General features: G+C 42.0%; 1 protein-coding gene across 1 annotated transcript in view; it reads left to right on the top strand.

The window, feature by feature from the left end:
- Positions 1-10701, top strand: part of ZNHIT6 (zinc finger HIT-type containing 6) — a 70762-nt gene extending 60061 nt beyond the window's left edge. The window contains exon 10 of the mRNA XM_013056207.2: positions 10577-10701. Coding sequence (XP_012911661.1) covers positions 10577-10629 — 53 coding nt within the window. The 3' untranslated portion in view covers positions 10630-10701. The remainder of the gene's footprint in view (positions 1-10576) is intronic.
- Positions 10702-14353: the final 3652 nt, after the last annotated feature.

The raw sequence follows: 14353 nt of genomic DNA, 5'->3' as shown, positions 1-14353 counted from the left end.
AAGACCCTTAGTATAAAAGTAATAGTGGAACTGTGATTCATAGAAAACGAGGTCTTGCAATTTGAGGATTAGTTATACTTCCAAAACAACTTCAGGAATCTTCCTCATACAGTGAAAGGTTTGTGTAGAATTAGGTTTTTCAGTATTTCTAAGGAGACAACTAAATGGGATTTCAAAGGATTCCTCTTTAATCTAAAAGTAAAATTTGTTTTCTTGAAACAGGCAAAAAATCGAATGAATCGAATCAAATGTGTCACAGAATTGTTAGTGGGAAAGTGGGATAAAGTACACGCCAGGAGCATATGATCTGGATATCAGGATGGAGAGCAATTTCCTGATAGTGAAATGTGTTATGACATAGTCTCATTTCCAAGAAAAGTATTGAGTTCCATGTCTTCTAGCATTTAAATTGAAAACTGGACAACCAAAGGATTTATCCTGTGCTTCCCCCTGCCCAGGAGGAAAACAAAAGGGGGAGGACATCTGCGTGATGCAGTGCTTCTTTGCCATCCCTGTAGTCTAGAATTCCATTAGATTTTCCAATTATGGACTGTTCTTAGGAAAGAAATTTAGCATAGTTCTCTTAAATATAACTATCAGCTCAACTGATTAATATACATATTTATTCCCATGGGATTTATAATAAACATGTTTTTAGTAAATAACTATGACAACGGCTTGGAGGGGGTGAAGTTGGAATAATTCACTGAGCCCTAGAAGTCTGTAGTAGTAAGACTTAATTTCTTTTTTTTGAGGCCCCTCTCCATTTGGATTCTTGACAAATTCGGATGAATAAACAAGCTCCCTGACCCATGTTAAGTTCAACATACTGCATTTTGTTCACGAATCACATTTTAAAAGGAGGAAAGCTTCACCTGGCCTTCTTTATTTTTCAAACAATGATTTCAAAGGCAAGGTAGGCCTTTCATAATTGCTAATTATTATATATGGGATTAATAGCCATAAATTACAGTAAACAAAGGTTGCACCTGTTCATATTATAAATAGGAGTTAAAGAGAGTTAGTATAATAGATATTTAAGATTCCAAAGTTTAGTTGAGCCAATTTGTTTCCCTGTAGCAAGTAGTGCGATTAAGGTTTCACAGTGCATAATGAAATGTTAAACACATAACTCTAATGCCAACAATTTTCTTTTATACATTTGGTTTAAAATGGTTGACATACACAGTGTGTTATACCTGATTTCATATTAGTCATTAAGTTTTAAGTAAAGATACCTAGTTTGCTTTTATTTAATTTATACTATTGGGTTAAAATTTATTTTCAAATAGATATTGTACAATTTTTTTTTATCATTAACCAGTTGTTCTTTGATTGCAAGTAACAGAAACTCAACTCAGGCTCCTATACAGGGAAGTCCGGGCATGACTTGGTCCAAACACCCTAGGAAGCCATCTTTCCATCTCTCATACTTAGCTCTGATCAGTGTTTTCCCTTTGTTGGTTTTCTCTTTCCGGCCAACTTTCTCTTTGGGGAAGGAGTCAGTGAGGAGAGAATGGTGGGTGGCAGCCATTGACAGTGTCAGCTTATGTCATCATAACCAAAGCAGGGCAGCAAGTTATGTAAAATTTGGGAAAGAACCTTGATTTTGCCCACATTCGATCACATTCCGTCCCTGAGCTGATCTGGAGAGGGGTTACCCCAGAGGAAGGGGAAATGATCAGAAAAAGGAAGAGGGTAGGGAACAGGAGAGGCAAGATGTTACTGAGAATACAAAACTAACAGATGTTCATTGCACCCTCTTTGAGTTGAGTAGTAAGATTTTTCTGATTTAAAATAAGGAGTAAAATTCAAAACTAACCTATAAATCCTCATTGGCTTTAACTAGAAATTTTAATTCCTACTTGATGCCATTGCTGATTTGAGTTGCCATTATAGACTTTTTTTTAAAAAATACTTTTCCATTGTGTTTGACATTTTGTCGCTCCTGGTTTCGTCGTATGTGCATAGCACCAGTCCATTGCCATCACAGATTTGGAAACTTCTAGTTTCATCAATACTTTGGAAATTTTGATATTGAAATGAGATATGTATTAGAGGAAAATACTTAAAAAAATCAAACACTATTGGGGACCTAGGTGCCTCAGTCATTGTGATCCTGGGGTCCTGGGTTTGAGCCCCACATCGGACTCCCTGCTCAGTGGGGAGCCTGCTTCTCCCCCTCCCTCTACCTCTCCCCTGCTTGTGCGTGCTGTCCGTCTGTCTGTCTCTCTTTCTCTCTTTGGCAAATGAATTAGTAAAATCTTTCCCCCAAAATGAGCACTGCTTAAATAAAAGTTGGCCCTTAAATAAATTTGGATGGATCTTACTTTGCTACGAAGTGTTTTCTTTCAACTTTGGTCAGTGAAAGCTATCTAAATCATGTGTGCGTATGTTCTTTAAAATGAACTGTAATGTAATCGTTTCCCATACTGGAGTATGGCCAACTGCGCTCATCTTGAACTCCATAACCGAATGCATCCTTTAGCTTTTGATGAGCTACCACACAAATCTATTGCCGGTTTTCTTTCTTGCTAAATAAAGTACTGAAACCCTTATCCATTATGACTTGGCCACCTCCCTCCCTGTGTCTCTCTCTGTGTCTTGCTCTCCCTTCCCTCTCCCCATTCCCCACCCCCCCGCCTTCCTCTCCTTTCTTCCTTTTTCACCCTTTGCCTCAGTCCTGAAACAACATAAAGGTTATTACAGGGACATTCCAGGCTGCTTCCCCCTTCTGTGCCTTTCTTCTCATTCACTCTCTCCATGAATGTACCCTACTTATTCTCTGAGACTTGGCTTGAGTAGTAGTAGTTGTGATCCCTGCATGTAGAAGTCATAGTTACATTCACACTGGCTGTGTCTCCTGATTGTCTAATGCTAATGCCGTATTGGTTATTAAATATGTTTACTGTCATACTAATAATAAGAGTAAATAGCTAATATATAGTAATAGCTTATAAAATACCAAGCACTATTCCAAGCACTTTATGTACTTGGAGCAACAGTTAAGATTTCTCACAGTGGTCCAGTGAAGTAGACATGACAGTAAAGCCTGGCAGTAACTGGGGTACAAAACAAAAAATTCAGTAACATGAAACGGGTTTGCATTGTTGCAGGCTGAAAGATAGGACAGGCTGAGTTGGTGCAACTAACTGTCCAGGAATTCCTAGCATCTAACTGTAGAGTCCCAAGTCCATTCTGTATTTTGGCACCACATGGTGGCAGATGGCCACCCAGGCTGAAATGTCGATGGGACAGTTCTGAGTCAGTCCTACATCCGACTCGTACTTCTAGGCTAACAGAGCAAGTCCAGCAATCTCCTAGGTAGTTGATGCCTGTTTCATCTTCCTTATCTGAGAGGAACCAACCCACCCCCGCCTCCCCACTTCCTGAGACAGCCTGTGTTTCTTTCCCCAGCTTCACTTCCCTTCTCCTATTCCTCACCTTCAAGAGTTAAGAATTTGAGCTCACTTGCCACTTGCGGACAGGGGCTAGATGGGGAATGGAAATGATCGTGTTGGCAGCTTTACTGTCAGGATTTACCTTAAATCATGAAAAAGCTAAGCCTAGAGGCTAAAGCTTATTCTTAGGTCAAATTGCTAAATGCTAAATGTTGGAGCTTGAATATTTTCCTTCTCTTGATTCTTCTCTGTACCTGGCATTATCTTTCTTCCTGTCTAATAATCATTGGTGAAATTCTTCTAGTCTTGAAGGCCAAATCTGTGGTTGGCACTTGCATGAGAGCAGAAGCACAGTTACTGGCCTGAAGTAAGCCATCAAAGATTGGGCATTAAGATGAGGTGGGACGAGTAGGAAATCTCTCTAGGTTGAAAGACTTTATAAAAAAGTTTTAACTTTTACAGATTATTTCTTTGGATCTACAGCAAAACCCCTGACTGATAGGATAATATTAACAACCTAGAACTTAGCCTGATCTGGGTACCACTGTAAGTAAAACTATCAGTCATTGAATCCTCACACTCCTGTGAGCTAGGTACTCCCGTGTTTCTTTGAACCTAAAACGCCATTAATGATAAGATGTGCCTTTTGTGTAACACTAAGAAAGAAAAAATTGCTGCCAGTTAAATTAATGACATAATGCTTTTCAAAAACTCAGTTTAGACTGTTTATACTTCTAGAGAGAGAACTCTTTTAGTCATTTTATTTCAACAAATCTAACACTCCGTCAATTTGTAAGACACACCATTTTGTATACCACCAGGAATGAAAAACAGCTTCATTGCGTGACACATCCTGACTTGAGATGGTAAATATGAAATAATAGCATGGAGTTTGATATAATAGAGATTGAGACAAGTTTTTATAGCCCTCTGTACTCATACAAAAAGAAAAACCTAAGTGGAATTACTGGGTAAGGCATTCTGAAAGCTTCCTTGCTATCAGGACAGTGATCTATAGATCCAAACACTGAAAGGCTGCAGTTGTCCACTCGTGCCACCAGGAACAGCCACCAAGTCCACATATGCACAGGGAGTGACAACTATATTATGGCTGTGGCTGGCCAAAGGCTATTTCACAACTAAAGATCTCAGAGATGTTAACACGTGGGCCTGGAAGTCCCTTGAGTACAGTACCATCATCGCCTTTTTGTAGGATATGGGCAGAGAAACTGAGCCATAGGCCAGTCACATGCAAAGTAAAGAGGTAAGCCTGGAATCAGACCCAGGCCGTTGGGGGATTCAGAAGTCACATTCTTAACCTTTAGGCTATATAACCTCCCAAGTGAGCTTGGTCTGGGTCATCCAGCAACTTGAACAATTTTTGGACAAGGCCAGCTTCTTTATAGTTCGTGAAACTGCTTTGCTTGGAGCTTTTTCTCTTCGATGATGGACAGCAGGCTGGGTTTCTCCTGGTATGTTTTGTTCCTCTCTGGTATTTCATCCATGGTACTCACATATTTCGCTGGTTTGGGCATGAAAACTTCAATCACTGCAATTTGTTTGAAAGCAGCTGTTAATGCTAATGCCAGTTTCTTTCAGTGGACCCAGGGTATTAGCCTCAGGTCTGTTTTACTGGTCATTATTGATTGTGTATTGCCTATCTGAGCGCTGCTTGAAGCACTTGCAGCAGATCTCCAGCCACCTGGCTCTCCAGGATTCCCTGGGGAAGGGACCCACTGGGAAATGACATAAGGGCGCAAAGACAACTATTAGTGATTGTTACGTTGCAGGAGGGACATGTGCTGGACATGCTGGTGACTCCAGCTGAGAGCTATTGAGCATTGCCTCTGGACAAGACAGGCTTGGGGGGTCGGGCTGGGGGGAGTTGGACAACCCCATGGGAGGAGGTACCATTTCAGGACCTACTGCAAGTCGGGTATGGCTTCAGAAGCGGAAATGGGATGCTGGGAGGAAACCTATGAAAAGACCAGAGCAGACAAATGAAAGGCCTTATAAACGGGGAAATGTGAAATGTTTTCATTCTTAATTCCATAGAACTAAAGCCATTTCTCATGCTCTAAACTATATAACCAAGGACAGAAAGGCACTAAACCACTTGATTTTTTTTTTTTAAGATTTTATTTATTTATTTGACAGAGAGAGATCACAAGTAGGCAGGCAGAGAGAGAGGAGGAAGCAGGCTCCCTGCTGAGCAGAGAGCCCCATGCGGAACTCAATCCCAGGACCCTGAGATCATGACTGAGCCGAAGGCAGAGGCTTAACCCACTGAGCCACCCAGGCGCCCTAAACCACTTGATTTTTAAAGGGGGCATTTTCTATCTCCCTGGGGTGGGTCATGCAAGGACTATCAAATGGTTTAGCTTTTAACTTCAGAAAGACTTCCCTCGTCCCAGGTTTCTGCTAAACACTCAAAATTATTTTTACTTTGAGAAGAAACTGTCACACAACCACATCTTGGTATCATGATTTCTTTTGGCTCCTTGAACAGTTGATTCTAGTTTAAGTCCATATGGTAGAAGTCTGTGGTGCGAAGACAGTCCCAAAAGCCCAATAACTTCTTAGTTTTCCTAGAGCCCTGTGGTCCTACTCTTGACTGCTGCCCTGTGTTCCTAAAGAAAAACAGTAGGGTCCAGCCTCTGTGTTTTGAAGTTTTCGGCGGCTGGTTAACCAGATGCCAGGACGCCGTGCTTTCAGGCCCCCACCAACACAGAAGATACAGCAGCTTTTTCCATGTTCCTGACAAATTGGAAGGCATTTTGTGGGGGGTCTTTTGTTGTTGTTGTTGTTTTGTTTTTTCACATTCTCTGCTTCAGCTCTCTCCCTGGAAAGGTTGGTCAGTTGTTCAGCCAATGTCTGGCCTCTGCAGCTAGAGCAGCTTAGAAGCCTGTAAATAGTTTCTGCCACATTTGGACCCTCACAAACAAAACTTCTAAGCATTGGAAATGAAAAACTTGAGGTGAAGATTGCCAACTGAGAGCGGGCATCCGGTCTCCCCGGGAATGAATTCATGGGACTCTATAAGAAGAAAGCCACCGTTCATGGCTGACCTATGTGTGGACAGCCAAAGGAAGAACACAATCCAGAAGTTCTTTTCTCAGACTTTCCTAAGTGGCAAGGGGAGCAGTTGTGCAACTTGACTTGGTTTTCTTTCTGAGCAATCAGATTCTCTTTTTCCTCCCTAACTTGGGTGCCCCTTTTGGAGTGAGAGGACAAGCATATATTTCAGTGTGTATCACATATCATAAAGTACTTGACTTGAAATTCCATAATGTAGCCCACCCAGAAGTACTTCATTATCATCTTTAATCTCCTACAGTCCCATTTTGTCTTTCTCCAGAGAGTAGTAAGGAGTCTAGAAATAGAAAGCTGAGGCCAAGTGATGGTGCAAGTGTGGGTTATAGTAAAAGGTATAGTAAAAATCTGTTGTTTGCTCCCTGGCATGCATCCCCCTTCTTTCTGGTAACCATACCTTGAGTTCCTCTGGGAAACTGCCAGCTCGCCTTTGTTCTCAGCCATCTGGTTTGGATGGGATTAAGCCCAACCCTAGCTCCTGGGTGAGTTTTCAGCAGCCTAAATAGATCAGAGTATCCCACTCCTGTGACCACATGTTTGGTTCCAACTGTGCAGGTGGCCAGAGCTGGTGCAATCCGAGGGAGCTACAAAACAGGCAGGGCATGGACTCTCCCGTGCTATAAAAATGTAAGGCTGGAAGTGGGCTAGCCTGTTTTGCTACTGTAAGGAGAGCCAGCCTGAAGCCAAGCCATCCACCCCTGTGGAGTGTTCAGTTGTACTAGCCAATACATTCCTTTTCTTTTTCCTTATTCAAGTATTTGTAAGTTGGATTTTCTGTCAACTATATCAGAATTTGAAGCCAGGAAGTGAAGTGTGGCAAATTGTAGACCCTTGATTATGGAATTGGCTGAATCAGGATCGTGAGGAGAGCCTATGTCCTGGACTAGAGTGATCGTAGGGATGACATTCGTCCCTAAAGGAAAAATAATCTTAACTTTCCCTATAAGGGCATTTTATGGTGGTTGCACACAGCTCTTTTGTGACGTTCCATTTATAGAACTTGGCCACAAGGCCGCACCTACTTAGAAGGAAATCAAAGAAAGTCTTGATGCTGGGTGGCAATGCAATTGACCAAAAGTTGTGGCTCTCCTCTAAGGAGGAGAATTAAATAGGTATTGGAGGACAAGGTAGAGTCTTTACTATAGTTGACCATTAGCAGTTTCTGCTTTGTGATACTGGAATAGTTGGTTTTTGCATTGTCTAGTGTAGATTGGGACCTGTAGTTCATGTCTCCCTGGGCTGCAAAATTAAAGGATTTGGACAAAAAATTCAGGCTGTAGGATGGATTGATTATAAGTTGAAGCCTTTGTAAGTCTCACCAGAAGGAGAGATTTACTTTGAAACTAACACCTCTAAAAACTAAGCAAACATAAAATGGAAATGCTTTCTTCTTGTATAGTTCCAAGCAGACTGAGGGCAGTAGTCGGGATCCTCGACTGAATGGAAAAGCCACATTTCTTTCTACAGCTAAGTTAGTTCAAGCAAAATAAGGAACATGGGAAAGATTAGGTCCTGGAATAAGTGTGATCTCCCAAGCCTCTTCTAGAATCTTCTTATTATACCCTCCCAACCTCTCCGAAGGGACATCCTTGCCTTTCAAAAAGATGCAGCTGGTGTGCAGTCCTCTGGCATGGTAGCTGTTCCTCTCCTCTCTGGGTCATTGTTTTGTATTCCCCCGCAGACAGAGGCCAATATGGAAGGAGAAATCCTTAATTATAACCATCCCAAACCTGTACTATAAATGAAAAGCTATTGTAATTAGCTAGATCTCTACTACTAACCCATGGAATTGACCAATGTATTAATCAGGGTTCTCTAAACAGAACTAAAAGGGCGTACATATAGAAAGAGAAATAGATTTGTTTTTTCTTGTCTTTTAAAAAATATTTTTATTTAAATTCCATTAGCCAACTTACAGCACATTATTAGTTTCAGGTGTGGTGTTCAGTAATTTATCAGTTGCATATAACGCCCAGTGGTCATCACATCATATACTGTCCTTTATGCCCATCACACAATTACCCCACCCACCTCCCCTCCAGCAACCCTCAGTTTTCATAGTTAAGAGCCTCTCATGGTTTTTCTCCCTCTCTGAGCACTTCCCATTCTGTTTTCCCCTCCCTTCCGTACAGTCCTCTGCCCTGTTTCTTATATTCCATGTATGAGTAAAACCATCTGATAATTGTCTTTCTCTGATTAACTTATTTCACTCCGCATAATACCCTCCAGTTCAAAATAGATTTATTATATGGAATTGGCTCATGTGATTATGGAGTCTGACAATTCTAGATGTGCATGCAAGGTGAGACAGCAAGCTAGAAACCCAGGGGAGTGATGTTTCAGTTCAAGTCTGAAGGAATGTCCTAGTTCAAAGGTGGTCAAGGAAGACAAATTCTTACTCTGGGGAGAGTCATGCTTTTTGTTCTTTTTAGGCCTTCAGTTAATTGGCTCTCACCCACCTATGTTGGGAGAGCAATCTGCTTTACTCAGTCTTCTAATTTAAATGTTACTCTCATCCAAAATACCCTCACAGAAACATCTAGTATAATGTTTGCCCAAATATCTGAACACTACCGGGCCCAGTCAAGTTAACACATAAAATTAAACATGTCAACCAAAACACACAGATGGGAGCCAACTGAAGTCATGAGGGTGGCACCTGGGTGGCTCAGTAGGTTAAGCATCTGCTTTCAGCTCAGGTCACAATCCCAGGATCCTGGGATCAAGTCCCATATCAGGCTTCCTACCCTATAGGAAGTCTACTTTTCCCTCTGCTCCTTCCCCTACTCATTCTCTCTCTCAAATAAAATCTAAAAAAAAAAAAAAAGTCACGAGAGATTCATATCTCAGAGAAATCCTCAGTGACAAAAACGGTTACCCAGGGGCACCTGGGTGGCTTAGTGGGTAAAAGCCTCTGCCTTTGCTCAGATCATGATCCCAGGGTCCTGGGATCGAGCCCCACATCCGGCTCTCTGCTCCGTGAGGAGCCTGCTTCCTCCTCTCTCTCTGCCTGCCTCTGCCTACTTGTGATCGCTGTCTGTCAAATAAATAAAATCTTCAAAACAAACTAAAATAAAAGTCTCTTTTAAAAAAAAAAAAAATGGTTCCCCAACCCCTAAACCAGTCCTCAGAGCCCCATCCCCCACCAGCCATAAGTTCTAGTGTGACAGCAACCAGCAGTGGCTTCTAAAGCTGTATGGTCCTCTAAAGAGGTTGGACAAGGGAGATCCACTTGGAGAGTGAAATTGAGACAACCCCAGACCTTCACTTCCCTGCAAGAGAGGGAGTCTTTGCCATTTCTGTCCAAAAAGATTGTAATATGTGTGAGGACTGATGGCCACTAGATGTTTCACATTCTCCCCTCTGCAATTTGGAATTTTTATTGCAGTTCTGTTTTCTCTCTCCTATTATATATAGGGTGTGGTTAAGCTCACTCTTTGCCCACAGATCACTGAACCATGAAGAGTTACTTGACATGATTTGCACATTGACATAAATATTGGACTTGGATCTAGCTTTAGTAACTGGATGAGCTCTTATATTATCTCCCTTTGGGAAAGGAATGTGGCCTGGATGTTTGGAAGCTGTGGGATGATGTTAGGTGGCCAGAGTTTGGACTATCCAACATTGCTTAGTCCTTGTATCTAATACTCCACATTTCCTTTGAGAGCTACTTGTCCTCATTCTGAGCTGTATGGTTTGGCTGGGATTGATACCCCTTTCCCCATTCCACCCTCTCAGCCAAAGTAATTGGTTCAGGAATGGGCATGTCAGTCCATTCGAGGGTGGGCCTCTGGCTTTTCACTAGGAATGCTAGAACTCCATCTCTCTTCCTCACTGGGCTAACTTACATGGGAATACGTCCCCATATATGGTGCCACAGGAGAAGGCAGCCCGAGAATCAAACTGGAAGTGGAGATGAGAGATGATCCTAGTAACATTTTCCTATCATTCTGCAGTCCTTCTGGCATGCTTAACTTTCCTCATTCCAACTGCAGCAGTAACAATTTCCCAAGTGATAGAATGTGAGGAAGTTCAAATGAGCACCTCCTGTTAGTGGTTTTGTCATCTTTTCCAAACAGCTTTTCTCTTCGGTTACCTCCAACATGTGTGGTTCAAGTCTGCAGAACCATAGAATCGTGGCATCCGACACCTAAAAGGATCATAGAGATCAGCTAGTCCAGGGCCTCCCAAGGTGCCTGAGGAGGTAAGCAAAGTGATTTTTAGGTGATTCATGAATATTTTTTATTTTCATAAATATAATTATTATGATGAATCCTAGTAAAGTATAACCAGTACTTTCACATCAAACTGTGATTTCACAGATTTTATGTAATGCTTTTACTGAAGGGGAAATTGAAGCTTTGAGAGATTAATGGCTTATGTAGGGATTGCTCAGATGGTGAAGGAAGGGTGAGAAGAGATATTAAGTGTGGAATCTGATACCTGGGAGGGATCCTGAAGATCATGGAGCCACTTCCACACCCTCACCCACCTCCAATGTCAGAATTCCCTCCACAGCATCTCTCACAAAGGGCCATTCAGTCTCTGATTACCCCCACAGATGGGAAGCTTATCTCCATTTGAGGTAGCACATTCCATTTTGGCAGTTCTGAGAATTAGAAAATTCTCCCTTAAGAAAACTCTTCCTTACACTGCACAAAATCAGCCCCTTGCAGTTTCTTTCCATTTGGCTCCAATTCTTCCATCTGAATCCACTCCCCACCTTTGAATGTTCGAGTCAGTTACTCTGCCCCGCTCCAGTTCTCCCTCAACACATACACATGCGCACACATGCACTTAAATTTCATGCATGGAATGTGGTTTTGAATCACGCTGTCATTTTCTCATTCTTTTTTAATTTAATACTCAAACATCTTTATTGTTATTACACCTGTGTGTCTAGAGCATTCCTTACTATATAGGCAGCAAAGACTAAACCAGAGTTCTCCCACCCTTTGTCCTGGACTTCATGTCTCTCTTCAGGCTGCCTGAGATGACCACATCCCATGGCAGACCACTGAATGACAGTGTCCATCTTCTTTTTTAACCATCATTCCTTAATCAATAGCCTGACTGGTGGAGCCTCAGTGATTTGTAATTTATTCCTACTCCTTTTCATTCTGGTCTGTTGAGATTTTTTTTTTTTAATCTTGATTCTATCAGCAATTTTATTAAATCTGGGAATACTAGGGTGCCTGGGTGGCTTTGGTTAAGTGTCTGCCTTCGGCTCAGGTCTTGATGGAGTCCCATGTTCGACTCCATGCTCAGCGGGGAGTCTGCTTCTTTCTCCCCCTTTGCTCCTCACCCCTGCTCATGCTCTCTCTCTCTCTCTCTCTCTCTGCTCCTTCCCCCACTCATTCCCTCTGTCTCTCAAATAAACAAAATATTTAAAATAAATAAATAAATCTGGGAGACATATAAATGTTCAGGAGACATATAAATGTAGTAAATGAATAAAATGATAAACTTAGAGAACCTAGGATCCAAGAGATTTATGTAGACTGAAAATATTAATGGATTTAACATAGATTAATGAATGATAAAAAGGTATTTAGGAGGAGCGCCTGAGTGGCTCAGTGGATTAAGCCTCTGCCTTCAGCTCAGGTCATGGTTTCAGGGTCCTGGGATCAAGCCCTGCATCGGGCTCTCTGCTTGTTGGGGAACCTGCTTCCCCTTCTCTCTCTCTGCCTGTCTTCTCTGCCTACTTGCACTCTCTCTCTCTCTCTCTGTCAAATTAAAAAAAAAAAATTCTTAAAAAAAAAGGTATTTAGGAGATTATTTGACTTTCTCTTTTTTTTTTTTTTTTTTTTTTTTTTTTTTTTTTAATTATTTGACTTTCTTAATACAGTGTCCTAGCCTTGTCTACCTAATGTCCCTGCTGGTCAATATGAAAGGCAGAACATTGAGTTACACTAGTCAAAGGTTTCAAGATGGAATTTCTTACTAGTTTCTGCCTGCTACAGAAACAAAACTATCTTTGCCCCTGAAGCCTATCTAGTATACTGATAAAAGGAACTGGTTTGAGAGTTAAACAGAACTGAGTTCAAACCATGACTCTATGATTTACTAGTTATATAGTCTCTTACAAGCTATAGGGCCTCTTTGAGCCTCAATTAACCAAGGAAACATTATGGTATCCATTTCAGGGTTGTAAGAATTATATAAGATACATATGTAGCATCTGGCACATGACAGACTTTCAGTATACTATGACTATGATTGTTCCTAAAACTATTGATACATAAAATAATAAGAAAAATTGAAAATAAAAATTAGCCCATGAAGAATGGAGCTACCCATCATGACCTTGTATACTTTGGTCAGTTTCTGTCCTGAAGAATGGCAGTCGGGATACTCTGTTAATTTGGTGAAGAAAATTCCTAACCCTCTTACGCTTCCATATTGGAAGGAGTGGCGCTTTGAGGGTTCAGGGATCAGCTCAGATGAAGGAGCCAGCAAAAACCATCTAGAGCTGTTTCCTTCATCAGTGGGCTAAACACTCTTTGGAAGCCATGGGGTGTCTCTGTCATAAGGAGGCCATTGACCCTGAGTGTCACCTCTAGAGGCATCAAAGTCCTTCTAGACTTGCCATCCTAGTGGCTTTGAGGGACTAAAAGACTTAGTGCAGAGACAGAAAAGTAGCAGTAGATGGGTTGTTTCTCTCCCAATGTACTGTTTTTTTTGTCAACCTGGGATTTGCCATTCTACCTGAATACAGTTTTAAATCTAAGAAGTTACTGGATGCATGTGTCTGGGCAGGCACAGGCTTCTAAGGATTGTGCTTTCAAACACTGGCAGGGCTTACCAGAGTTGGGCAAAGGTAGCCTCATCTGATCTGAGGATTACTGTCAGGCAGGAGGGGTTTAAAAATTAAGTCCCAGTTTTTTCCCATGCAGGAAAACACCTGGCTTCCTACCCCATGAAATAGATGGCTTCAGTTGGCTTCCTTCTTGTTTCAGGTTTTTTGTTTTTGTTTTTGTTTTTTAAGATTTTATTTATTTATTTGACAGAGAGAGACCACAAATAGGCAGAGAGGCAGGCAGAGAGAGAGAGGAGGAGGAAGCAGGCGCCCCGCTGAGCAGAGAGTCCGATGCGGGACTCGATCCCAGGACCCTGGGATCATGACCCAAGCCAAAGTCAGAGGCCTGAACCCACTGAGCCACACAGGCATCCCTGTTTCAGGGTTTTTAAAGAGTTTTTCGATGTAGTAAGTTTTCTTCTTCATCAACAAAAGAGTAATCAGTGCCTAGCTATCCGTCTACTGGCCCCACTCTTAAGACTTGCAGAGCCTTCCAAATGTATCCCTTCTGGTAACCCCATGATTTACACCACCTCCCCCGACTGCCATTCCTTGAAGATTCAGTGTTCCCTTCTTGTGACAGGAGTAGGAACAGACTCTTGAAGGTTTTATGGTATTTAATTAGTCATTTATCTCTAGTCATTCAAAGCTGGGGTGTGCATGTGTGTATGTGCCTGTGCACAGGTGCATTGTGCCCTTTGCCACGTTGGTGGTCATGTTTCTTTTCCATTTGCTCAAGGTCACATTCAGAGTCTTTCCTCCCTGGGGTGGGGGGGTTGCACATTCATCACTTAACCTTCCTCTCATTTCCTTCTGTTAGGCTCACATAGCCCTTCCTGAGATATTACCGTTTTTCCATTTCTTCTTTGCTCCCTCCTTTCTTTTAATAACTCTGGGAGACAGGGAGGCACCTTGTAAAGTTAATTTCCTCTGAAGCATTCAAAGCAAAGGCATCTCTCAGCCCAGACACCACCACCCCTCTCCACCCCTCAGCGACGACACACTCCCCTCCTCAAAGCCTTAGTCACCCTGGGTTGTGCCCACCGCCCAGGACTCT

This window comes from Mustela putorius, unplaced genomic scaffold, assembly GCF_011764305.1.
Source record: "Mustela putorius furo isolate JIRA1106 unplaced genomic scaffold, ASM1176430v1.1 tig00003853_pilon_pilon_pilon, whole genome shotgun sequence".
Classification (NCBI taxonomy): domain Eukaryota; kingdom Metazoa; phylum Chordata; class Mammalia; order Carnivora; family Mustelidae; genus Mustela; species Mustela putorius.
Note: the sequence above shows the minus strand (reverse complement) of the source record. Positions and strands in the feature narration are given on the sequence as shown.